General features: G+C 40.4%; 1 protein-coding gene across 1 annotated transcript; it reads left to right on the top strand.

The window, feature by feature from the left end:
• Positions 1-11: 11 nt before the first annotated feature.
• On the top strand, positions 12-26,709 carry mms19 (MMS19 homolog, cytosolic iron-sulfur assembly component). The gene is made up of 32 exons (XM_053639745.1): positions 12-60; positions 182-332; positions 1,053-1,101; positions 4,197-4,297; positions 4,517-4,602; positions 4,886-4,960; positions 5,128-5,197; positions 6,207-6,335; positions 6,551-6,612; positions 6,994-7,080; positions 9,142-9,216; positions 9,294-9,371; positions 9,911-10,049; positions 10,496-10,650; positions 11,028-11,106; positions 11,839-11,964; positions 12,276-12,357; positions 12,444-12,541; positions 12,650-12,814; positions 15,214-15,369; positions 16,099-16,198; positions 16,566-16,668; positions 17,941-18,015; positions 18,170-18,296; positions 18,473-18,579; positions 22,025-22,081; positions 23,443-23,629; positions 23,726-23,808; positions 24,243-24,407; positions 24,535-24,594; positions 24,743-24,843; positions 24,967-26,709. Exons 2-32 carry the CDS (start codon positions 245-247, stop codon positions 24,995-24,997), a joined length of 3,096 nt encoding a protein of 1,031 aa, XP_053495720.1. The 5' UTR covers positions 12-60; positions 182-244; the 3' UTR covers positions 24,998-26,709.
• Positions 26,710-26,723: the final 14 nt, after the last annotated feature.

Genomic DNA, 26,723 nt, shown 5'->3' with positions numbered 1-26,723 from the left:
GTCGCCTCCTACGTCACACGAAAACCGTCAGTGATTGGACAATTCCGTATCTCGTACTTGGTATTTTTTTCATATTTAAATAAATTACGCGAACTCAATACTAAAAAAAAAACGTGACATGTAAAATACCAAGAACTTACAGTGTAATTTTGTTGTCGTTATAATCGTGTGTAATTATCAGGTAATTTACTTGCGCGAAAGACCGTCTGCGCATGCGCCAGGAAGACGTTGGAAACGCTTCGCGATGGCTACCGATAGTAGTGAACTGTTAGGTCTGGTGGAGGAATTTGTCTCGGGAAAAGCTGACAGTTCGGCTGCAGATATCGCGACAGGTATGTAATACGTCTCTGAATCATGAATGCTGTTATGAACGAACGGTAAATCTACATGTGTGCGGTCCTTAATTTACGACTAAACGAATATTGTTTTTTCCACACGTATTCCGACTAATCCCGCCCCTGCCCTGTGGTTGGCTAGAAAATTCATACATGAAGAGTTCTTGCTGTTTAATTGGTGGGCTGCTTCTTTCTCTGAACAACTGGCCAATCACAGCAGAGGAGGTTGGATTGTTGGAATACGGGTGAGGAGGGGAAAAAAATATCAACGTCTGGATAGCGTGAGTAGAATGATGCTAGCTGTCTCACCACATCCTGTATGCAGAACGAGAAGAAACTTACTTTCTACTTGGTTAGTGCTAACCAGGAATTGTCATGAAGTTAACAGTGGCATGTCGAAGCCTGCAGTTTGTTCCTGTGTGCTAGCTGATTAGCAGGCTTTTAAGTGGACATGCATTGAGACATTGGGCCAAATCCTAAGTGACTTCCTCCATGTAAATGAGTGTACTTGTAAACAGCATCTTTACTGACTTCTACATCAGGGATGATTTCAAAGCCTCTGGAGTACAATGAGTGTTCCCATGGACCCTAGAGAGCAAAAGTTATCCAGGACAAGCGGTCCAAAATTCATACACTGTTTCTAGTGGACTGTGTTCAGAGGGAAGCAAGTTAGGATTCTGTTCACTCACCTACACTTTATATTCATCTTTCTTGAAGGTGTCAAGGCTGGACAGTTCTCCATACTTCAGCTGGTTGACGCACTAGGGTAATGTATTACACAAACTCACTCACACACACACACACACACGGCAGCAACTTGGATGAAAATAACGGTACAAAGCTGTGCACTGTGGGGTCACCATAAGCCGACTTTACGCCGTACGACTTCCTGCCCTGTGTTTCCCGTCACACGTTAAAATCGCACCTCGTTAAAGAATATTCTTTGCTCGTGAGTTGAGATTTGCGGTCCCGTGACACGCTCACCGGCGGCTGACAGCCCCCAAAGGCGGAAGAAACAGTTCTGGCACATTTTGATTAAGATCTCAGAATGGGACCACTGCTACAACACTCAACTAAAATAGGACGGCGGCAACGGTGAAACGGTGAAACGTAAACAAAACGTGAGGTTAAAAGAAGCGTGGCTTGTTGAATCGCAGAGCACGTCTTCAAGCTCTGTCATGACGGAGATCATACCCAGGGCTTGTTTCTGTTTACTCAATCCCAGTTTCCGCACACACCCAGATCGCTCTTGATTGATTATGTACAGTTGCAGTCAAAATGATTCAACCCCCATTGCAAATCAAGTTTATTGTCTCAACCTACAGACTTTCAGCTGTTTGCAATGAACAAATCAAACCTGAGCAATTGAAATAGTTCAAACCCAAGAATATTACTGAACTGGAGGCCATTACTCATGACGAATGGGCTAAGATTCCTCAGGAACGCTGCAGCAGGTCATAACAGCAAAAACGTGCTCTACTAAGTACTAAAGATGCTTGCCATGAAGGGGTTGAATAAGTTTGAGACTGGAGAAATCATTATAACCATAACCCCAACCCTATTCAGTTGAATTTGGGGAAACCACTTTGAAGCATTGAACTGTTTTTCAATTGCTTTGGTTTGATTTATTCATTGCAAACAGCTGAAAGTCTGTACATTTTGCCAATAAACCTGATTTGCAATGGGGGTTGAATAATTTAGATAAGCAGAATGTATTCGTTTTCCTTAATCACAGTTAGAACATGTTGTCGTTAGGAGATCTTCATCGTATTATCTGACCTGGCGGACAGGTTATCGCGCAGTCTCCTTTTCAGTTCAGCCAGCATATTACCGGGACCATCTCGTCCAGCACGACAAGTGATAATCTTAAAAGATGCTGAAATGAAACCGCTTTAGTCAATCTCTATGAAAATCATACATATACAAGAGGGAGGAGCTGAGTCCAGCACAGTTTGTTGACTTTCCATGAGACGGACGAGGAGCATGAAAATCACAAAACTGCGCTGAACTGCAGTACAGGCGCAAGGGAACCCTGATATGTGTATATAATGGGATGAACTGTCAAGCCTTACAATAGATATAAAAAGTTTACACACCCCTGTTAAAATTGTGGGGGTTTTGTGAGGTAAAAAAAAAAAATGAAAAGAACCAATGTGAGATCTTTTTCCACCTTTTAGTGTAATACAGTGACTAACAAAATCCGAGTGAAAAACAAATGGAAACATAAGAAGAAATAACCTAGTTGCATAAGTGTTCACGCTCCTTAACTAATACTTTTTTTTTAAAGCACCCTTTGCTTGTATTACAGCACTCAGTCTTTTTGGGTAAGAATCTTCTTGCACATCTTGATTCGACATTTCCACTCTTCCTGACAGAAATTCTCCAGCTCTGTCAAATTGTGAGGTGATGATCTACCGCACAGCCATCTTCAAACCACTCCACAGGTTTTCGATAGGGTTTATATCTGGGTTTTGACTGGGCCATTTCAAAACGTTAATATTCTTCATGCTGGAAGGTGAAATATTTCTTCATTTTCAGCTGTCGAAAAGAGACCTGCAGGTTTTGTGCCCAAATAAAGGAAATCATGGATACCTATCTATCTTAACTAGAGACAGTCCCAGCTGAAGAGAAGCAGCCACATGGCACAATGCTGCCACCACCATGCTTCACTGTGGGTATGGTGTTCTTTGGGTGATAAACTGTCTTGTTTTTGGTTTTGTTTTTTTTTAGAAATATGCCCAAAATATTCTACCTTGGTCTCATCAGCCCATAACACATTTTGCTATATGGTTTGGGGTGATTTAGGCAGGCTTGGATGTTTTTTTTTCTCTCTCTCTCTCTGCGAGAGAGCTTCCATCTAGCCACCATTACCCCATAGCCCAGACGTGAAGAATGAGAGATTGTTGTTACTTGCATGGAATTGACCTTGGCAGATATTCCTGCAGATCCTTTAATGTTGCTGTAGGTCTCTCGACAGCCTCCCTGGACAAGAATAAGTTTTCTTCTCGTCAATTTTGGAGGGACGTCCCGTTCTTGGTGATGTCACTGCGGTGCTCCATTTTCTCCACTTGTTGACGGCCTTCACGGTGTTCCATGGGACATCTAATGTTTTGGAAGTTCTTTTGTTCCCCTCTCCTGATCGATACTTTTGAACAAGTGAGATACAGCACGTGCTTTTTAAGCTTTTTGCGGACCCTGGCGTCGGCAGTCGGATGAAACCAAGATGATGTCAAGAGAATCCTACAGAAACGGCTGATCTTTATTTGGGGTTCATCAGGAACACTTCATTGAAGACACGTGTATGATGATTACTTTTGAGCACGAGTTTCAGTATGATGAATGTGGTTAATTCTGAGCGGTGTCACGTGCCCCGTTATAAAAGGGTGTGCACACTTGTGCAGCCAGTTTGTCATTTTTGTTTTGTTTTGTTTTGTTTTTACATGCATTTTCTTTGAGTGGGAAAATATCTCATATGATTTTTATCTTAGTTTCATTTGATTTTCCAGCATAAAACCCTTGGGGTGTGTAGACTTTTTATACCCACTGTATATGTTTTATAAGGTACATAAAATCCAGTGTACAGGGTACAGACATGACGACTACAGAAAGTGCAGGTAGAATAAAATAAGGTCAGAGTGCAGCACTTCAATTTCAGTAAAACGAGCAAACAGTAAGTAAATCGGACAATATGGTGAACCACACAGGACACGCTGCTCTGTACGCAAACCCTGGAGCAGCTTCAGATTAAACCGAACAAACTGAATGACCATGAAAATGTGGGTTAATATTATAACAGAAGAGAACAGTTTCTGCATCTAATTGAAGGCATGTAGTCTGACCGGCTGTTTTATTGCCGCTTAGGTTAAGTTTAACAAGCTCTCAGACTCAGACACGCAGCCGAGGGGTACAGCTCCTCTCTCAAGTCCTGCAGACATGCTACAGCGACCTTTCAGAGAGCGAAGGTAAGCTTTTGTCACACACCCTACATCCTGCTCCGGCAATACTGACCAAATGCCGAGGCTGAAAAAAGGTCTCGCGAGCGAGTATCCATTCACAGTGTGTTCTGAGGTTGAATGTAACTTTTAAATGGGTTAAAAAAAAAAGAAAAGTATAACATATAATATCATTGCGTAGTGAAGAAGTGGTGAGCTTTGCGATTAATTTCTGAACCCTCTTTGCAGTGAAGGTCCTGGTAACGTTCTACGAGAACCGGCTAAAAGATCACTATGCGATCACGCCACACGTTCTCCACGGACTCACCGCTCTGGTAAGCCCCGAGCGTGCACACCGGCACCAGAGTGACTCTGTTTCTATTAAATAATCGATTCATTTTGATGGGTAGATTAGTGAGGAAATGCAGGTTCGTGTTTGGCTCAGGAGCTAATTATGATGCGATTTAAATTTGGGAATTACCGACAGGAATGTTAGAAGTTCAGATGTCGGGACTGTTTACATTTAGGTCCTTGAACAAAGGATGCCTCCAAAATGTGCCTGGATTGTGATTGGTTTCGTTTGTAAATGTATAAGTGTAAACGATATCAATCTTCCAGGCGAAGTGCGCAGTGCTGCCTCCTGGTTCAGCAGTGTCTATTCTGAAAGCCCTCTTCCAGGACGTGCACGTACAGGTGAATTACCGCACGACACGGACCCGGATCAAATCCTCTCTGTATTAAAGTGCTTTAGTTTTATTCGTTCTGAAAAAGCAGCCCCAAATGCACGTGGAGTTTTACGTGACGCACTGACAGCCTCATTTGCTAACTTTTTCCATGGTGTGTGGTGTTCATTTCGACAGTCCATGATGTTGACCGAGCGCGCATGTGTCTACAACATACTCATCAGCCTCATGGACTCAAGAGAAAATGGTAAGGGAGCTGGTGTTTTTTCAGCGAGGTTGCATCAGTGGCGATATGACACGTGGCAGTATTTAACCCGACGCTGTTATTAACTTCATAATGTTGTATAATAATGGCTGTATATTTTATTTAATATTATTTCTTGTATCACAGTGCTGGTGAAATGCTATAAAATAACAGAGAATGGACAGTTTCACAGACAGTCAACAATTATAAATGTATGAAATTATAATGTGGTGTTTTTTTTAATTAAAAAATATACTATATATAATCATCGGTAAATCTCTGTGGTATAAGAAAATGTAGCGTTCGAGTGAAATAATTAACTTTGTAGTCTAACAGCAGCCCTAAATCTTGTTCAGGCCACATCACACCACCCCAGCTTGGATTATTATTATGAATATATATATTTATATATATATATATATATATATATTACAGCTCGACCCCAAGTGTTTTATTCCTTAAATATAATTTTTGTTGCAAACATTTTGATGTTATAAAAGAGCTATTTAGTGCGTTCTTCTGCGATTGTACTATTATTAATATTATTACTAATTTTATTCATTTATCTTGTCTTTGTACATTTCGTTTAAGTTCTAAAGGTCCAAAAGTTCGGGATTGGTATATAGAGTGACATTAAGGTATAAAGGAACTACTTGAGTATCTGGATAATAGTGAAAACTGTGATAAACGTAATATCTTTGTGAGATTAAACTATGTGAAATGTATCTGTTTGTATACGTGTAGTCTGCATTTCTAGTTGTTAGGAGTTTCGTTTTATGCAACACTAAATTGAGGGGTTGAGGAGCTGGAGTGTAAAGATAGCCAGAGGTCAAGTGGACATTGAAATTCGGCCATTTTGAGCCGGTGACTACTAATGTTTGGGCTACTTTAATGTTTTATCAGGTTGTTATTCGTGGATGTTGATCCATACTGCTCTGACAAGCGCTCTCGCATGCTTTGGCTACTGACTTTCACATCTAGTGTAATTCTGTCTATTTTCCTAATTCTGCAGAGCTGAAGGGTTTGGGTCCAGACTTTGTGTATGGATTTGTGCAGGCTGTAGATGGAGAAAGAGATCCTCGCAACCTACTGCTGGCCTTCCAGATAGCCAGAAACATCATCCACAGAGGTTATGACCTCAGTGAGTACAGACTTGGAAACACACACACACACACACACACACACACACATATTTAGTCATGCGTAGTCTAATAGCCTCTGATTGTAATACAAATGTTTAGTCTGGAATCTCGGTCAGATAAGATGAAGAAATGCGCCACGAAGGCTTTGTCTTTCACTAGTTAGCTTCAGTAGCTAAGCAGATGTCACTGACTCATTCTTTTTTTTGTTCTTTAGATCAATTTACAGAGGAGCTCTTTGAAGTCACATCCTGCTACTTCCCAATAGACTTCACGCCTGTACGTAGAATTCCAGCTTCTCCTTCAAGCACAGTAACAAGTAATCTCGTAGGAATGTTTATGGCCGCGGACAGCCTGTTAATCTGAAGTCACTAATGTTTGTTTGTTTTTTTTTTTTTTTTTTTTTTTTTAAGTGTAATGTGATCTTATCAAATTAGCAAATTCGAGTAAATTGCAAAATGGTGATGCAATTGAAACCGTTCTATACAGATTATATTTTGGATGCCTTTTAAAGGCTGTGATATTAAACACTCTGGTCATACATATGTTAACTCCAGTTAGTATTCTCCTTCAAGAATGCCTGTAAAAACTGTAAATAATGACTAATTATACGCTCGTCAATTACTAGTCATTTTCTCCTGCTCTCCGTGTCGTGTTTAGCCACCCAATGACCCTCACAGGATCAAGCAGGAGGACCTCATCCTCGCTCTGCGGGCCGTTCTAACCGGCACGCCGCGATTCGCAGAGGTTTGTCACAAAACACTCATCTCTTTACACAAAAATTCTCAAATTGTGCTTGGAGCAGGGGTAGACAAATGATAAACTCAGTAGCTCCAGTGTGCTGCTCAGTCCCATGTTTTAGTTCCCCAGAAACCAAATCGACGAGGCTAAAAAGTGCTAACTAGAGTAAATATCATCATGGGATTACTCTGGATGGTATCACACAGACACCCTAAAGATGGATTTGTCCACTGGTGCAGCGGTTATTCTTCTTACTTCAGATTTAATCAGAACACAGCACTGGCACTCCCGTGTTCAAGGATGATGACCTGTAGGGGGTACATGTACATGTGCCTTGTGATCTGTATCACGTATCGAGGGAACGTCTTCAGGTATCGTGACATGATATTTCTGTCACATTTCGTGCGACCAAGTGTTCTTGTCTGAAGATCTTAAAATATGGACATACAACTATGGTATCTAAACAAGCCAAAGGTGCATCTCAAAACATTAGAATATCGTGGAAAAGTTAGTTTATTTTGTAATGTAATTCAAAAAGTGGAACTTTCATATATTCCAGATTCATTACACATAAAGTGAAATATTTCAAGCCTTTTTTTTGTTTGTTTTGTTTTAATTTCGATGATTACGGCTTACAGCTCACGGAAATCAAGAATCCAGTATCTCAAAATATTCGAATAAAGAATTTATAATACGGAAATGTCGACCTGAGACGACTCTAATCAGCGAATTAACTCAAAACACCTGCAAAGGTTTCCTGAGGCTTTAATCTCTCAGTCTGGTTCAGTACACAAGCACAATCACGGGGAAGATGAAGGTAAATGTTGCATTTCATTTGGAAATCAAGGTTCCAGAGTCTGGAGGAAGAGTGGAGAGGAACAGAATCCAAGCTGCTTGAAGTCCAGTGTGAAGTTTCCACAGTCAGTGATGATTTGGGTTGCCATGTCATCTGCTGGTGTTGGTCCAGCGTGTTTTCTCGAGTCGAGAGTCGATGCAGCGTCTACCAGGAGATTTTAGAGAACTTCATGCTTCATCTGCTGACGAGCTTTATGGAGATGCTGATTTCCTTTTCCAGCAGGACTCGGCACCTGCCCACAGTGCCAAAACTTCTAATAACTGGTTTACTGACCATGGTGTTACTGTGTTGATTGTCCAGTCGACTCGCCTGAACCGAACCCCATAGAGAATCTACGAGAGACACCAGACCCGACAATACAGACGAGCTGAAGGCCGCTATCAAAGCGACCTGGGCTTCCAGAACACCTCAGCAGTGCCACAGGCTGATCGCCTCCATGCCACGCCGCACTGATGCAGTAGTTCCTACAAAAAAGGAGCTCAGACCAAGTATCGAGTGCATAAATGAACATACTTTTCAGAAGGTCAACATTTCTGTATTATAAATTCTTTATTATAATAATTTGAGATACTGGATTTGTGATTTCCGTGAGCTGTAAGTCGTAATCATCGAGATTAAAACAAACAAACAAAAAAGGCTTGAAATATTTCACTTTATATGTAATGAATCTAGAATATATGAAAGTTCCACTTTTTGAATTAAATGATGAGGAAATGAACTTTTCCACGATATTCACATTTTTTGCGTGCAGTTTAAAGAATGTAGAAATAAAATGGCGTTTACTTAGCTGGCTATGAATATGAGCCATTAAGGCATGTACTGTATATTTACTTTACATTCTGTTTGTTGGCCTATTACACAACCACGAAACCAGGATGATGGTACATATGGTCAAAACCAACGCTGCTGGCAGTTTCAGCACAGATGAATGCTATCTTCAGATTTTAGTTTTTTTAAATTTTATTTTATATATATTTGTTGCATTGAACCTTTACTTAACTGTGATTTTAGAACTTTTACACTCGGTGCATGTACTAAACAGTCCTAGTTGGCTATGTCCAGGTATGCAAAGGGGAAGTAGTGCTCTTCCATGTCCGTCTGTTTTACATTGTTTGGATAATATACCAGTGACAACTCTGTTCCCTATTCAAATTGTTATAAGGATACAATTGTTGGTTTGTTTTACTGATTTGCATTCTTCACACCAACAGTTCCTGGTACCATTACTTATCGAGAAGCTTGACTCGGACGTCCAGAATGCCAAGGTGGACTCCCTGCAGACGCTGGTAAAACATATTCCAGCATATTCCGGCTTCCATGCAAACACTCAAAGTAATTAATAACTAGTTCTTTTTTGCTCTAGGCTGCTTGTGCACCTGTCTATGGACACAAAGAGCTGGCCGAGTTCCTCCCAGGGCTCTGGTCCTCCATACGCAGAGAGGTGACGTTTTATTCCAGCTTGTTTATATTGTTGCCAAATATTAACTTTTTTTTTTTTGCTCAAATATGTTTGCTCTGTGTTGTTATGTCCTGGTACTATTCGAATGATTTAAGTCATGCATATCTGACCAGCATTTCAACCTTTAAGTAACCCCCTGTAATTTTGATTGTCAGTAAACTGACTGCAGGCCATAATGTAATATAACATTTATTAATAAGTAAGGAATAAAACAATTCAGATTTCAGAACATGCAAAGGCGTGATGTGAAGCAGTGTTGAATATTTTCCTGTAACGAAGTGTTTTAATCCATACATAGTATTTCTTAGAAAGCTGATTTTTGAGAATGAACTCACTCCTTAGTGTTTTGCTCATGAATCATGAATCAAATTGATTCACTATCAGCCTGAAGATTCCAACACCTCCTATGAACATCATCACATCATATATGTATTATAATTCTATAATGTTTCATTAAGTAGCCTGCTGGTACCTCAGGGGCTACTTCTAAAACCAAGCTTGTGGCCTCGTTCGGTTCGCAGGTATTCCAGACGGCGAGTGAGAGAGTCGAGTCAGCAGGTCTCTCTGCTCTTAGTGCCATCACGTCCTGCCTGTCTCGCATTGTCCTCACATCAGACTCGGGAGATGCTCTGCAAACATTCCTAGAGCTCGTCCTCAAAGGTACCCGTGTATGGCAAGGGATAAGAATTCTGTATCTCAATCCCAACGAGGTACAAATTAGCCGTAATTTTGCAGATGATTGCCGAAAAACAAGTGTACTTTTTCTTTCGGTGGTGTTTACATAGATTTACATTTAAGATAAAGCAATTTTTTTTTTTTTTTTTAAAGTCATTTTTTTAAAGCCTTTCCTAACCTCTAACCCACTGATTTGGTATGTCAACTACCAAGCTTATAACTATTGCACACTTTAACTCAAAATTGTACTTTTCGTATTCGATATGAACATTGCCTTGGAATCATGGACGTTTTACAAACCAAATGACCAATAGGACAATGACCAGTTTACCCACTCCATAATTTCTCTCTCTCTCTCTCTCTCTCTCTCTCTCTCTCTCTCTCTCTCTCCCTCCCTCCCCCCCCTCGCTCTGTGTGTGTGTGTGTTTCAGACTGTCAGCACCATCTGTGTGAGCCAGATCTGAAGCTGGTGTGGCCTAGTGCTAAGCTGCTGCAGGCTGCAAGTGGCGCCTCCTACAGGGCAAGCCTCATAGTGACAGCAGTGGTGCTGCCTGCACTGTTCGAGCAGTACAACTCCAGAACTCAGGTCTGTTTCACATCCACTGAAAGATTACACACATGAACTAATGCAGCTGTATAGGTTATTTATTTATTTATTTATTTATTTATTTATCTTAGGTATTTTTATGGGATTGGGACACAGCATTCAAACTACTAGCTTCAAACTTCTTTTTTTTACTTTCTTAATACCCGGTTAACTTTAAAATTTGTTCTAAAATACAATGCAGGGTGTTTCAAAACTGACAAACAGGTCCCATGTGGAGCTACTTGTCTATCTGACTTAAGTATAGTCCCTCAAGTAGGCATAAGAAAAAAACAGAGTGATTGGCACTGTGTAATATATTCTTTCTGATCGTCATGGTGTGTGTGTGTGTGTGTGTGTGTGTGTGTGTCTGTGTGTAGTGTGCTCATCGGCGCACTCTGTTGGAGGTGTTGCAGGGCTTCATCCAGCCCACTGTGAGCAGCCAGCCTGCAGAACAAGGTGTGTGTTAATTAAACATGCTTTGACTGATCCTGCTCCTGCTGATCTCACCCCCGAGGCTATTCAGCATGAACTAGTCTTTGCATATATTCACATAAATGTGATTTATTTATTTTCAAGAAGCACTTTCATGATGCTGTAATCATTTGTATAAAACTGTTTTAGTGCCTAGTGTTGGGCATGTAATTACCGAATGGAGTTCTTTATATAGTCGTGCACCGATCAGCCATATCATTAAAACCACTGACAGGTGAAGTGAATAACGTTGATTATCTCATTACAGTGGCACGTGCCAAGGGGTGGGATATATTAGGCAGCAAGCGAACAGTCAGTTCTTGAAGTTAATGCGTTGTAAACTGGGCAAATGCCGAACATTTCATCTGTTTATAGTTAAACATGTTGTGGAATGTCCACAAATCAGCTTAATTCCTTTTATCATTTACATTATAGCTATAAACAGACGGTTCTCTGACCAGCCTCTTTTTTTTTTCCTCACATAAATCTAATTAGAAATACATTTATCTCTGAAAGTTAGAAAGAGCTGACACTGGAGACTCCTTCCATAAATGCTAGTGTGTGTCTTGTAATTTGCTTTGTAAACAGCCCTATTGTCAGAGCGGCTGTCCTGGAAAAGTAATCCAAACCTTCGGACCAGTTAGATTTGAAAATTCAACAACGCTGAGGAATAAATGATGTGGTGTTTCTCCCCCTTTCTCTTTGAACCCCACTCAGAGGACAACGTGCTGCTCCCCTTCCAAAAGTCTCTCTGCAACGTGGTGTTTTCTGCCCTGGCTGAGTCAAATGCATCTCTTCAAGTCACAGCTACAAAAGTTCTTGCCACACTGGGCCAGCAATCTGGTGAGTGCATATTGGAAGCATATTGTGCTACAGCTCAATGGCTAAATCATTTTAATATCGTTATGAAACTAATTTATACAGTTATTGAAGTTTATTGAAAAAGAACCTTGTGTAGCCTTTGGAGAGGCGAATTTGGAATCAACATTAAATATTTTGAAGCTCCCCATTTATGAAGCCCTTGAGGACTGAGATTAAAAACTACTGCACTGCCCCATTAAATTCTCTAAACACATATATGATCTCAAAAAGCATCGGGGTAAATAAATGGGGGAGAAAAAAAACACTTTATTTTGTATCCCCCCTCCATCAAGGCCTGTTACTGGAGACAGATGTGGAAATAGCGGTGGATCACCTGACGAGGCTCGTCGTAGAAGAGGACGACGTACAAGTCAGGTAGCTACAGCACCGGAGTACAAAATGCATCATACTTACTGCAGTTTGATTGAATGAAATGTCATACTTGTTCTGTCACGTCTCAGTTTGGCAGTAATGGAGTGCGCAGGATCTCTGGCTCGTCTCCATCCGGCTGTTTTCGCTCCCCGAATGGTTCCAAGACTGAAGGATGAAATATTCACAGGTAGCTGCAAGGCTTAAATTGTACAGTCTCTGCCACGATCGAATCGCTTGGAGGAATTCCCATGGAGAGCTGGCTTTTCGCTTGAATAATAAAGGCATCTTTCCACAGAACCCATGGCTGAAGGAGACACCTCCACTCACCCTCATAGTCGAAGCAAAGCAGCAGCAGCACGAGAGCGCAGTGTGACGGCTCTCGCCTACATCTCGTCGCAGCTCAGCGTGGTGCAGGAGAGCACCCATGTACTACTGCAGGTCTTATCTGCTGCACATAAAGGTACACAGCACTGCCTATTCTTTGATAGACAGGAGGGATGAGCCAGGATTTATGCATTTGTAAATAGTTGAAAAGGAAGGGAAATGAATAAACAGTTTAAATAGGATATCGTGTTGTGGGATGTTGTTGATCTTCCACTTTTTCAGGATCACGTTAGTTTGTTTGTAAATAGGAGGATCTCTAAGCAGCTAGCTGAGAATGTAAGGACTAGGCACAGTGTATTTCTAGTAGTAAGGCACATAATGTATTTGATGTACAGGCTCCTCTGAAAGTATTGGAACAGCAAGGACAATTCTGTTGTTCTCGTTACACATTGAAGACATTTGGGTTTGAGATCAAAAGATGAATGAATGAGACGATAAATCAGAATGTCAAATAAACAACTTTGAGAACATAGCACCTTTTGTGATACCTTCACCCCTGCCCCGTGGAGGTTGTTGGTGATGTCACTGACTTTTTCTTCACAGCTCTCATAGTGTTTGTCATCAACTGATGTTGTTTTCTTTAACTAACCTGTTCCATGTCTGGTTGTTAGAACACTAGTGTTTTTGTTTTGTTTTTTTCCCCCAGGACATTCCAAATTGTTATATTGGCTATGCCGAATGGTTCTGCAATGGCTCTGATCGATTTTTCCCTCTTTTCTCAGCTTCAAAATGGCTTGTTTTTCTCCCATAGACAGCTCTCTGGTCTTCATGTAGGTTTATCCTTTTTAACAACAAACGCAGTCTTCACAGGTGAAACCCAGGGTTCAAACCAAGAGTAGACATTCAGAGCTATTCATTCTTTAAACAATCGAAGACCCTCAAAAATGCCACTTTTGCAACTCTCCTTTGACTATAAAGTATATTCTTTTAGCTTGCCCTGTCTTTAATGTTATGAGAAAACATCTTTTAACTGGACACACTATAAAAGACCTGTTTTATAAGCTGGACCCCGAAAAACTACTGCAGTTTTGTTTGTTTGTTTTTTGATCGTGAGTTAATCTAAAGAAACTTATAGAACTGACATGTTGCACAGAAACATTTAACCTCTTAAACCAGATTTGACTGTTTCCCTCCTCTTTTAACGTTCGAATAATATATGTATCTGCCATAAGAGAGCCACCGATGCTGATATGACAATAAACCAAAATATTACTACTACTACTTTGGGCAGCAAGAAACACTGTCAGTCTCGTGTTCCGATATTTTTGATCGGTTGGTTCCAACGAAAAGTGCCACGTTCGAAGTTGTTCAACACGACTAGATGTATATATCAGGAAATGAAAGCTGAAAAATCTTGTCTTTTGATCTCAAATCCGAGCGTCTTCAGCGTATAGCAAAAACGATATTTTTGGAGGGTGTTATTGAAGGATACTATAGTAGTCTAGTAGCAGTGAACAGTTGCAATATTCCGTTTTGGCTCTACTACAGTCAGTCAGTGATACCGCTCTCTGATGATGACACCCTCCTCCCCTCCTTTACCTGCTAAATAACGCTGTTATCTTTTAACTTCTAAATAAAATATCTATTCGGCTGAGGATCAAACTGTGATGAATGGGCCGGTACTGATCAGAGCTGATGGAGTCTTGCGTAGCGATCCTCACACAGCAAAAGCACAACCTTGGGTTCAGCACAAACCGTGGTTTCCCAGCACTGGGTTTATAGTGCTGGGATGGCAGCGGTGCACCTGGGAGGATTGTCTGTTGTGTGACAGCACCAGTTGATTTTTCCATCTGCTTTTAGTGCATGTGTTTACTTTTGAATTGATTTGTAAAAGCGACCTTGAGTGTAAGACAGGCCTGTTATTAATCTCTTATTTTTAGCATTTAGTCAGTGACTGAAAAGCGAAACACGGCTACAACCGGTCTGTACTGGAGTTTTCTTTTGTGATTGTTGTTGATGCTTGTTTCCCCCCCCCCCCCCAAAATTTGTGATGGAACACTTTTTTTTTTTTTTTGTAGAAAACCACTTGGCGAAATCGCATTTGCGTTAAATAAATAGTTTTTCACGGTCTTTAACAGTGATGATTGCTGGCGAATGAGACCTTTTAGCTGTACTCATTTGGCTGAACACACATTGTGATGACCTCACATGACGCGTTTTGGCCTGCGGAAAATCTGGGTAATTTTGAAAAATAGCAAGCTCCGCCAAATGTTGCGGCATTTGCTTGATCGTGTTAATATCTGCGATTGCAAAATCGAGAAATCCTGCAGGGACTGTCTAACAAACCACAAAACCAGGGGACTCGGTGAAGTCAGGTGAATTATGAATAGGATAACTTCAGTTAAAATACTACTGAAATGGAGCGTTTAGGAGCTAAGGTTTATCTTCAGTGAAAATCTGGTTTAAGTTCAAGTGCTGATTGTTTTCTTGATCGTGTTTGAACGCTGGACGTTTATCCTGATGCACTGTGTGCAGGAAGCAGCAGTTTCTCGACAGAGGAGGTGATTTCAGTGTGTCGCAGTCTGCAGAGGATAGCCGAGCATGCTCAGCACACAGTGGAAATCGGTGACTTTTTCCACAAAGTTGTCATTCCACGATTACTGGGTCTGTCCCTGCATGCAGCTCTGCATAGTAAGTATTTCAACTGCTTATGCGTACATTACCCAGTGTTGCCTAAATATCACGGAGTTTTAGCTTGGTTCAGTCACCACCTAGACTAATGTTAGTGACACTTGTTGCTTGCTTGATTGACTCATACGTGCAACTGAATATGTGATAAATAAAATATAAATAATAATAATAATGATTGTTTACAGTGGAAAAGGAGTAATCACTTATACGATCACTACGATGCTATCGTAAGCATCGTCTACATCAGTCTTTCCAGTCAAATAGTTGCCTCATCATCACTCGAGTGTTCACTCGTATTTCGGTGCTGAAGTAATAGCTGACTAATTCGCTGAGGTTTGTTGTTTTGGCTAAATTTCCCATGTCAAATTACATAAAAATTCCAGCTTCGTCTGCCGCCATCTCTACAGTGTCAGAAACGACATCGTAGACCATTTTGAAAGCCGCAGATGTGGCATGTAGCCAACAACTTGAACAAATAATGATTTTCACCGAGTTGTTTCGGTGAAATTTATTTACATATACTTAAAGTAAAGGTATCGACATACATTAATCAGAAAAAAAAAAAAACAACTTTGCCACAATTCAGTCACGTTGACATCGGATGAGACTTTCAAGACCACAACACGCATAACATGGACTGATGAATGGCAAAAATAAAATGCACAAAGAATGTGAATGTATATATATGTGTGTGTGTGTGTGTGATATATATAAACATGCTTATTGCAGGTCAGAAGTGCTCGGGTCACACTAGTCCCCTCACAGAAGAGGCCATACTGTCTGCTATAGTTCCTGTCATAAGCACTGCTTGTGCAGCACTACAACCAGTGTAAGTCACTGAGATAACAGGAAAACCACACGCGCTCAGAAATTACTGCTGTATGCAGATCAGCCAGACGTGCATGTGAGAAGGCAGAAACTATTCTGACAGTGTGTTTAAAGTCATCCCACAAAGATAGCTTGAAGTGTGAAATGATGTCTAAAAGTTCTCATTAATGACAGTCGAAAAGAACCTTAATATAAAGTGTTATTGTATTAAAAGTTATACATGGATTCTTCTAAAATTAATACGATTAACATCAGCTTTTCATACAGTACTGTCACCCCTCTAATAGTTTGTAACTCAAGAATAGTGTATAGGCCAAGACTGTTAAGATGTGCCATTCTGAATTACCCAAAATCTCTGATCTTCCTAGACCTGCTACTCAAATGGCTGCGCAGGTCGTTTCCCTTTTCTTAGATGGAGATGTATCGTGCCTGCCAGAAAACGCCTACCCGTCCCAGATTCAGCTGCTCGAGGTGAGAGACGCGGCTCTCTTTCTACTCGTATCCTCCTTGCAAACATTCACCGATGCTCAAGAAGGCAACTACTACTACAGGATGATCGTGTAAATTGTTATTTCGTTTAGTCCTGCCCTTCAGAAGCTACATCAGATAGTTACATGTTTCCCAGAAGACAAAATAATAACAATTTACACGATCATCCTGTTCAAAAGTTTACACCCCTCCCCGGTTCTTGATATATATCGTGTTGCCTTCTCGAGCATCACTGAACGTTCGCACCTTTCGTAATAGTCGCGTACGAGTCCCTCAGTCGTCCTCAGTGTGAAAAGATTGATCTTGAAAATCATATAGCCGCTGTTGGAAAGGGCTCAAATATGCAGTTGATGCTGGAAAAGTAAAGAATGTGCAGGACCTGGAGGATTTTTCTGAAGAACAGCGGGCAGTTTAACTGCTCAGGACAAACGAGGGACTCGTGAAGAACTCTCACAAAACATATTAAACACAGTCGCTGATCATCCAGGTAACAAAAAACAGCATTAAGAATCAAGCGTGTGTAAACTTTTTTCATTTGTGTAAATTCAGTTATTATTGTGTCTTATATTGTGGACTATATGTGAACATCTCTGTAATATAGCTTATTCAGGGCAGAACTAAATAAAAAAAACAAAACGGTGTTTTAATGAATCCTCTTTTTTAAAAAATGAATATGCTGATTCAGCACAGCGTATGTAAACTTAGGACCTCAACTGTATACATAGACAGTACTGTGTAAACGTTTTAGGCAGCCTTTTTTAGGACATATTTTGTTGTAGATGTTTTATTTTATAACGTCTGCATCATCGCGTCAGTATTAAGTAATACAGAAAAATGTCATGTATGTCAGTATAGAAAGCTGTAAAGCTATAAAACTTTACAAAATGAGATTAATGAAGTTTAAAAAAAAAAAACAAAAAAAAAAAGGAAAGGGATTTCACAACAGATATTGACTTTTAGTGTATTACTGTTTCCTGGTGTTTCTGGTATTTTTTTTTTTAATGTTCAAACATCTCATCTCATTATTTTTAAGGCATCTTTGCTTTACAGCATTTCTTTGCATGTGCTTAAGACTTTTGCACAGTACTGTACATATATGATACTATTAACCATTAATGGATCTGTTTGGGCGTGAAGCTTGAATCCAAGGTGATGGATACACTGGAAAAACCAGCTTTACATTCTCCTCATAACCTCCTCACGTCTTTACTCGTAAACCTTTACTGAAGTATAAAATGTTTGTTTCCCTTGAAGAGCCAGTCAGACTGTTGGTCCCAGTCACAGCTGGTGTGTTTGCTCATGGCCTCTGTGTGTTCCCTTTCACAACAGGTAGGCGTATACAAAAACTTTCATTTTCATTAACACAATCAAATCCAAATACCTGCATACAATCAGTTACTGCGTCATCAGCTGAATGGCTTTTGCCACAATTTATTATTATTATATATATATTTTTTTACCAATCTGTATATTCCTGTGGTAGGTGGACATTCCTGACTTTGACAGGCTTCTAGTCCAGTTGGAGGAGCTGATTTTTACATGTCCGCACCCGTTCTCCTACACATCCGCAGCTAAGTGTTTTGCCGGCCTGATCAACAAAAGAGCAGCAGGTATGTAAAAAGCTTGGTCACTGATGCTGTGTTCTCCAGTGTCCTCCATTATTTAAAGTTAGGATCGTTTTGTCTGTATCTGTGCCATATGGAATATTTAAACTGGAGTGTTTATTTAATTGGTCTGTATAGTGATTTGGAACAGAGTGTAGCTTGATGGGTGTTGTGTGTTTTAGGCCAAGCCCTGGATGCTGTTCTGGAGAAGACCTTGAAAAGAATAAGTGCAACGTTAAACTGCGAATCCTCGGCACAGCGAGTTCAAGCCTTCACTTTACTAATCTGGGTAAAGAAAAAAAAATAGCTCTCGAAGCATGTTAATTCGAATTTTCCTTTCTGTATTCACTCCTTTCTGTTGTACCACAGTGCTGTTGAAATCTCAGATCTTATTGGAGTTCAGACAGGTTTTTATTAATGCACTTGTCCTAATATATTATCGTTTCAGTAGTAACAGCTAATTCAGCTAATGCGCTACATAATCAAAGCCTAATAATACGGTTATTTATGAAATAAACATGTTATTTACAGTAACAGAGGAAAAGTATCATCTTTGACATGGTGAAGTTTACTGCAAGATGAGGTTTAACTTTTTTTTTTTTTTTTTAACATTTAACATGTATGAAAGGAGTCTCCATTGTCAGTACTTTGTAACAATCGGAGGTAAAGACAGGAAAGTCTAAGGACAGAGGACTTTATGGTTTGTCTAAAACGGGCTGATTTATTTGTCGTATTAACTTCAAGAGAGAGTGAGAGAACTGCTTTATAGCTGCTGTAAAGTAAGTGATGCCAGGATATAACTTGTTTCGTGGAAGTTCCACATGATTAAATGTAACTATAAATGGATGACATGCCTGTAAATTGCTGTGGTATAGGAGGAATAAAAACACTTCAGGACATGCTGTTCTAAGACAGTGACTACGCTTACATGGACAGCAGTAATCTAATTATTGAGCTTACTCTGAGTAAGATAATAATGTGATTAAGGTGTTTACATGAGTCGCTTTCAGAATATTCCTGTCATGTTCCCGTTTTACATGTTTTAGAACATAATTAGATTAACGGCACACGTCATTACGTCACCGCGCCACGCCGTCCCTCCAGAATTTCACGCATCAACATATAGTTCGTCTTCGTTTTGGTACCGTATACAGTTTTGGGTGTTTTTATTAATTTTTTTACGAACGCTTTAAATGCAGTTAATTATTTGTCATGCTGTACGTGCAAATAGACGACTGCTTGAAGCCGTGAGCTGCGTCCCAAACCGCGTACTTACCGTCTATATAGTAGCCGAGATACATGTATTTTTCCCCACTACAGGTCTGTAGTAGGCAAGTATGCGGTTTGGGACGCAGCCGAACTCTCTTGTTCGCCGTAAAATGTTGAGCGCTGCCGTGTGTGATCGTGTCCTGTCGCAAAATGCGGTGAAAACTCCCACACGACGTTAATAATGTGATTACATGTCTGTAATACACGTAATGTGACTAAAACAGCAGTACTCCTCACGTCTTAATTCGATTAGTGCTTACTTCGAGTATGACCTTAATTAGATTAAGGTAATTAAAAATTGCTGTTTAAACGGTAGTTTCTTAATCAAAGTATGGTCTTAATCGGGTTAAGAGTGGATTATTGTTGTCCATGTAAACGAACTGAATGATCAACTTTGGGGTGGTAACAGTAATTCTGCTTCACATCACCCCATCATGGTTTTCATTGGTGCAGTTACTTTATATATAATGTAACCATGATAAAGAGCAGTGAAACAAGGTGTACACTATACTGATTGTTATTATTGGAGGTAATACTAACCTGAAGGAGGATCAGTATCAGATGTGACATCTTACAATCCAAACTGGTGATGTATCTTAGATCATGATATTGACTGATATAACACAGGTCATGTTCATGAGCAGAGAACAAAGGACAAAAAGAACAAAGGTTTTTTTTGTTTTTTTAATAGAACATCATGCCATCAGAACTGTGATATTTTGTACAACTTTGCAATAGGATTTGCTGACAGTTAGCCAATAGATACAGTATCTCACAAAAGTGAGTACACCCCTCACATCTTTGTAAATATTTGATTATATCTTTTCATGTGACAACACTGAAGAAATGACACTTTGCTACAATGTAAAGTAGTGCGTGTACAGCTTGTGTAACAGTGTAAATTTTCTGTCCCCTCAAAATAACTCAACACACAGCCATTAATGTCTAAACCGCTGGCAACAAAAGTGAGTACACCCCTAAGTGAAAATGGCCAAATTGGGCCCAATTAGCCATTTTCCCTTCCCGGTGTCATGTGACTTGTTAGTGTTGCAAGGTCTCAGGTGTGAATGGGGAGCAGGTGTGTTAAATTTGGTGTCATCGCTCTCACACTCCCTCATACTGGTCACTGGAAGTTCAACATGGCACCTCATGGCAAAGAACTCTCTGAGGATCTGAAAAAAAGAATTGTTGCTCTACATAAAGATGGCCTAGGCTATAAGAAGATTGCCAAGACCCTGACACTGAGCTGCAGCACGGTGGCCAAGACCATACAGCGGTTTAACAGGACAGGTTCCACTCAGAACAGGCCTCGCCATGGTCGACCAAAGAAGTTGAGTGCACGTGCTCAGCGTCATATCCAGAGGTTGTCTTTGTGAAATAGACGTATGAGTGCTGCCAGCATTGCTGCAGAGGTTGAAGGGGTGGGGGGTCAGCCTGTCAGTGCTCAGAGCATACGCCGCACACTGCATCAAATTGGTCTGCATGGCTGTCGTCCCAGAAGGAAGACTCTTCTAAAGATGATGCACAAGAAAGCCCGCAAACAGTTTGCTGAAGACAAGCAGACTAAGGACATGGATTACTGGAACCATGTCCTGTGGTCTGATGAGACCAAGATAAACTTATTTGATTCAGATGGTGTCAAGCGTGTGTGGCGGCAACCAGGTGAGGAGTACAAAGACAAGTGTGTCTTGCCTACAGTCAAGCATGGTGGTGGGAGTGTCATGGTCTGGGGCTGCATGAGTGCTGCCGGCACTGGGGAGATACAGTTCATTGAGGGAACCATGAATGCCAACATGTATTGTGACATTCTGCAGCAGAGCATGATCTCCTCCCTTCGGAGACTGGGCCGCAGGGCTGTATTACAGCTTGATAACGACCCCAAACACACCTCCAAGACGACCACTGCCTTGTTAAAGAAGCAGAGGGTGAAGGTGATGGACTGGCCAAGCATGTTTCCAGACCTAAACCCTATTGAGCATCTGTGGGGCATCCTTAAACGGAAGGTGGAGGAGCACAAGGTCTCTAACATCCACTAGCTCTGTGATGTCATCATGGAGGAGTGGAAGAGGACTCCAGTGGCAACCTGTGACGCTCTGGTGAACTCCATGTCCAAGAGGGTTAAGGCAGTGCTGGAAAATAATGGTGGCAACACAAAATATTGACACTTTGGGCCCAATTTGGCCATTTTCACTTAGGGGTGTACTCACTTTTGTTGTCAGTGGTTTAGACATTAATGGCTGTGTGTTGAGTTATTTTGAGGGGACAGCAAATTTACACTGTTACACAAGCTGTACACTCACTACTTTACATTGTAGCAAAGTGTCATTTCTTCAGTGTTGTCTCATGAAAAGATATAATCAAATATTTACAAAAATGTGAGGGGTATACTCACTTTTGTGAGATACTGTATGCATCCTTGGTGAATGCGAATTAACACTATTTAATTCTTAATTTCTTTTTCGTAGGTGGTCAAGGCTTTGCTTCTGCGCTACCATCCTCTGTTAGTGAACTTAACTGACAAGGTAGATAATTTTTCTTCTTGAATTCATGAACAGAATCGCCTTGATTGTCTTCATAAAGTTTGGGTTTCTCTTTGTTCCTCAGTATATGTAATAAATTGATCAGTAATGTCTTTCTCTCCTGTAATTCTGTAGCACTGTCTGAGGAATTTTTGGTCATTTGTAAGTGTGTACGATACTGGCTTCACAACTTCAATTTGATTCGATTCTCAGATATTTTTAACAAAATTTGAATGAAGAAAAATGATGACTGAAAAGACTTTTTTTTTATTACAGAATCATAAAAAATGCAATACAATGTGCATTTTTTTTTTTTTAAGTACATACCTTTTTTTTTAATTGTTATGAACAGAGGTTTAATGTTGTACACAAAAAGTACTACATGTTCACCATATCTTTTAAATATAAATAATTTAATTAATTAATCAGTTCTCCCAAAAATTTTGATTGAATAAACAAAGTTTCTGATCTGGGGATTTTGAAAATGATCGCCCGAAACATAATGAGCTCTGTATCAGGAACAGAGCTCCAAAGTCGGCTAAAATGCCGTATTTCCGCAGCCTTTAGCGTTGTTTGAAAGCTTCTGAAGTGTAGCTCTTTTTAACCGCTATAATGTTGTCGGGTAACTGTATATGATACACGTCGGTCGTTGCAGTCCAGAGCTATCAGGCCATCGGACTTCTCAAGTGTACACCTCGTAGGCTCTCCATGAAAGAACGCGATATGACCGGCGTGCGCTCTGTATATTTGAACTCTGTGGCGAGTGTTTTTAGTCTGATCTATAAAGGGATTCCAACTCTCATTGCAACCAAGCATGAGCCATACCTGATTTCACTTGTTTACTCAGTTCATCGTAGTCTCCAACCAACCTTCAAGCGTGTGTCCAATTTGTCTGTAACGAAGGTCTGCAGCCACAGCAGTCCTTTCTGGATAAGACTGAAGATTGACCCCTGCTCTATGGGATGTGCAGATTGAGACCTCTGGTGTTCAAACATTGCAACTGCATTACATGCACATTTAATAGAATGCTCATATTTCCATGCTGCACATTGTTACATTTTTGCACCACGATGTGTCCTTACAACTAGTAATTAGGAGTCTAGCCACTGCAATTGAAGGAAGCGTTTTTGTTTTAATTTTAAATTTAATTCTTCGCTTTTTCTGCCCTAAATATGATGGCCAGCATTAGGTGTTAAAACACCAGATTAAGTGGAAAGGTGCTATGGAGGTATCTACCTCCATTACTACTGTAACTTTCTGAACAGTACATAGTATATATTTGGCAAAATAACTTTTGCATTTTGTTGAAGGTTTTTCTTTTGTGTTTATAATTTTTATACTAAATGCCATTTTCTCTCTTTCAGCTCTTCTGCCTTCTGAGTGATGATCAGTTAGGTTCTCAGGCAGCAGACAGTTTCTCGCTACTTATGAGCGATTCTCCAGATGTGCTGAACCGCAGCTGCCATGCCAATGTGCGCATTATGTACCGCCAGCGATTCTTTACAGAGAACTCTGCTAAACTTGTACAGGGCTTCAACTGTGCAGAGCAAGGTATTTACAGACGTGGTATCACTTACTACGGTAAACTTTGGGCACTGGCCTCTCCTAATTCCTATCTAATAATATTTCTGTCTTTGTATTTTTCAGAGAAGAGGTCTGTATTTCTCAAGGCCTTGTCACACATCGTCAATAATCTGCCCAGACAAGTGCAACTCTCAGAGCTTCCTGCTGTGAGTACATCAGTCTGCTGTGACAGGAGCTTCATACCTTACATGGATGGAGTAACATTGTTAAATCACATTGCTACTAATCCCAGTCCTGATGCAAATTACATACTATTAATAAATACTACGGCTATTATTAGATATTAGCAATTAAGCTGTAAAATCTACAGTCATGTGAAAAAAAATAAGTACACCCCGTGGAAATTGTTGGCGCTTTTTTTTTTCCTTCATATTTGAACAAGAAAATATTTGATCATCTTTGAAACAGTGCCTATTAATAAAGTTGATATACTTGGGGGGGGGGAAACACAAATAAAATGAGCTTTTTTCAGTCATTTATTCGACAGAAATATCACAATAGATGTGATATTGAGAGAGATTTCTTCAAAATGATTCACTTTGACTTGCTACTACACTAACCTTGTATTGTTGTTGCTTAGTTGCTGCCCCTGCTTTTAGAAGCATTGTCATGTCCCGATGAGGCGGTGCAGCTCTCCACTCTCTCCTGCCTTCAGCCACTGCTCATGGAACCTCCACCCGCTCTCACCACACAGCTGGAGGCTCTTTTCACCCGTCTGCTCGCTCTAACCACCAGCCCTGCTATGGTACACCATTTCACACTTTAATTCAGTGGCCTATTGGCACCGTTTGAATCTGATCGATTGAACTGTCTTTGTGGTGGTCTGGAAATAATGCTGTGAAAATGCTTTCTCCCTAATCACACCCAAACAGAAAGTGAGGATTACCGCCTTGTGCTGCGTCCACGCCCTGTCTCGCCTGCCTAGTCACATGGTAAGAGTCTAATTCATGGTGAGGAATGATCAATAAATCATGTGCATACCGTGCAAGTGAACCATAAAGCCGGACTGATGTTTTGAGTGCTGTCCTTTGTACATGTACACCTTAACTGCTTTGACCTTTGCACGTTCGAATTGTGCAGGTGTTGCCTTTCCGTGCCAGGGTGCTGCGCACTCTTGCTAAGCCACTAGATGACAAGAAGAGACTGGTGAGGAAGGAGGCGGTAGCAGCCCGTAGTGAATGGTGCGTTTATGTGATAGAAGTATTCATTATGCTCTATAATAAAGATATTTGTTTTATTTAATTTGCCACAGAGCATTTCAAAGCCTAGCCTTCCGTGAAATAAACTTACTTGTGTGTTTATAGGTTTTTGTTAGGGAGTCCAGGAGGAAGGTGAAGTAGAGAGCACTGCTGTCCATCACCCACAGCCTCTTCTACACACTTCTAGTCATTCTGTCGTACCGCATCGCTCTACTTACACACAGCAGGAGTGAATGAAGTTAGCCTGTTTCATCTAGGCATAAGGAACACTTGAAGAGGAATGTACTCAAGTAATGCACTGAGGTAGATGGAGCTCACTCCTGCCACATTTCCTTCCTGAACCTGAGCAGGTGATGCAGGAAGTCTGACATGATTTCTGGTGCTTAAAAGTAAACGTGGTTTACAGAGTGTTTTTAGTCTTCGCCAGTTTCCATTGTATGAACAAATAGTCATGTAGGCTGCTTTTCTGCTTTCTCACACATATCCCGGTCAGTCTTGCCATGAAGCAAAGGGATGTAAACTATATGTTCAGTATGTGAACATGGTGGTTGAATTGATATTTTACTGACATTGTTTATTTAGTAATCAAAAAGTGTTTATTTAAAAAAAAAAGAGAGAGAGAGATTCCATGTATTAGGCTGCTTTCACATTAGGCATGTTTTTTCCCCATAAAAAGATCTGACCCTTTTTTTTTGCGTATCTCCCTCAACACACACTGTACCCCTAACAACACACTTACCAGTCCAAACTAGTAACGTTTAACTAACTAGTTTAGCTTGTTATCTAGAATAGATTTATTATTGTCAGTTAATAAAGATTGTTTAACTTTGGTGATGAGAAGGTTGTCTGCCTTCACTGTAGCTTTGGAGGCAACAAATCAAGAGAAGCGGATCTGCGTGTGCAGGTTGACTGTATGCATAGTGTGTTGACTGTATGCATAGTAAAAGTAGGACCACAGTGTTTTACTGGTGAATGTCCTAAAACCAGACAAATTGTTATTTATACTAATATTGCAACATTGGAGTAATTCTGGTTCAACATGGGGGGATGGGCAGGCTTCAAGGTCTATGGTTTGGTCCTGATCGCAGTTTACTGGCGGTGTGGAGTTTGACCTGCTCTGTCCATGTGGGTTTCCTCTGGACGTTGAGAAGAAATGCACAATGCACCATGCTAGACTGGTGTCCAGTTACTGCATGTATTCCCACCTCATGCACAGTGTTTCTGGAATACACTCCATATCCATGATGATCCTGCCCTGGATAAAGTGCTCACTAAAGATGATTCGAGTTAATGAATGTCCTACATTTCCATAGGTTCGCTTACTAAATAGATTGGCCCTTTGTCCTCTATGTTGGTTTGTTGCATCCCCCCCCCCCAATTTGCTTGACTGGTTAAAAAAAAAAAAAAAAAAAAAGAAGACATGTTTGATATCATTTGACACTTCTGAAAACAGCATCTTTTAAAAGTATCGCATTCACACTTTCCATCACACTTTCCGTTGGGTTACACGTAAAATATGCGCTGGTGGTTGAGGAAAAAAACATAACCAAGTGTAAAAGCAGCCTAAATGACTTTTTTCATCTGTATTTTCCGTTTTCCAAGATGTTCTCAAAGCCACAGGGTTGATTTGTTGTTCGTTTCATTTCACTGGAAAGACCCAACACTGAAGCCTCACAAGAAAACTTATGCCAAGGATCAAGTAGACAATATTTAAACATCAATCAAACTCTTTGTAAATGTGTAAAATGGAATTAAACCCCATTATTATACTGTCATAAATGTGTTCCTTTATTAAACAGTGTTTAATTAAAAATAAATAAATAAAAAATAGCTGGAATCCATCTGGAACTGCTGGCTTCATC

This window comes from Ictalurus furcatus, chromosome 13 (genome assembly GCF_023375685.1).
Source record: "Ictalurus furcatus strain D&B chromosome 13, Billie_1.0, whole genome shotgun sequence".
Classification (NCBI taxonomy): domain Eukaryota; kingdom Metazoa; phylum Chordata; class Actinopteri; order Siluriformes; family Ictaluridae; genus Ictalurus; species Ictalurus furcatus.
This window is presented reverse-complemented; position numbering and strand designations above follow the sequence as displayed.

What these genes read in the sequence shown, in the direction of transcription:
- mms19 (XM_053639745.1), top strand. Translation starts at nt 245, where the DNA reads ATGGCTACCGATAGTAGTGAACTGTTAGGTCTGGTGGAGGAATTTGTC. An exon ending in TCCAGGACGTGCACGTACAG is followed by an intron (nt 4,961 to 5,127) that starts GTGAATTACCGC and finishes TCATTTCGACAG; the next exon opens with TCCATGATGTTGACCGAGCG. An exon ending in TGTGTTCCCTTTCACAACAG is followed by an intron (nt 18,016 to 18,169) that starts GTAGGCGTATAC and finishes TTCCTGTGGTAG; the next exon opens with GTGGACATTCCTGACTTTGA.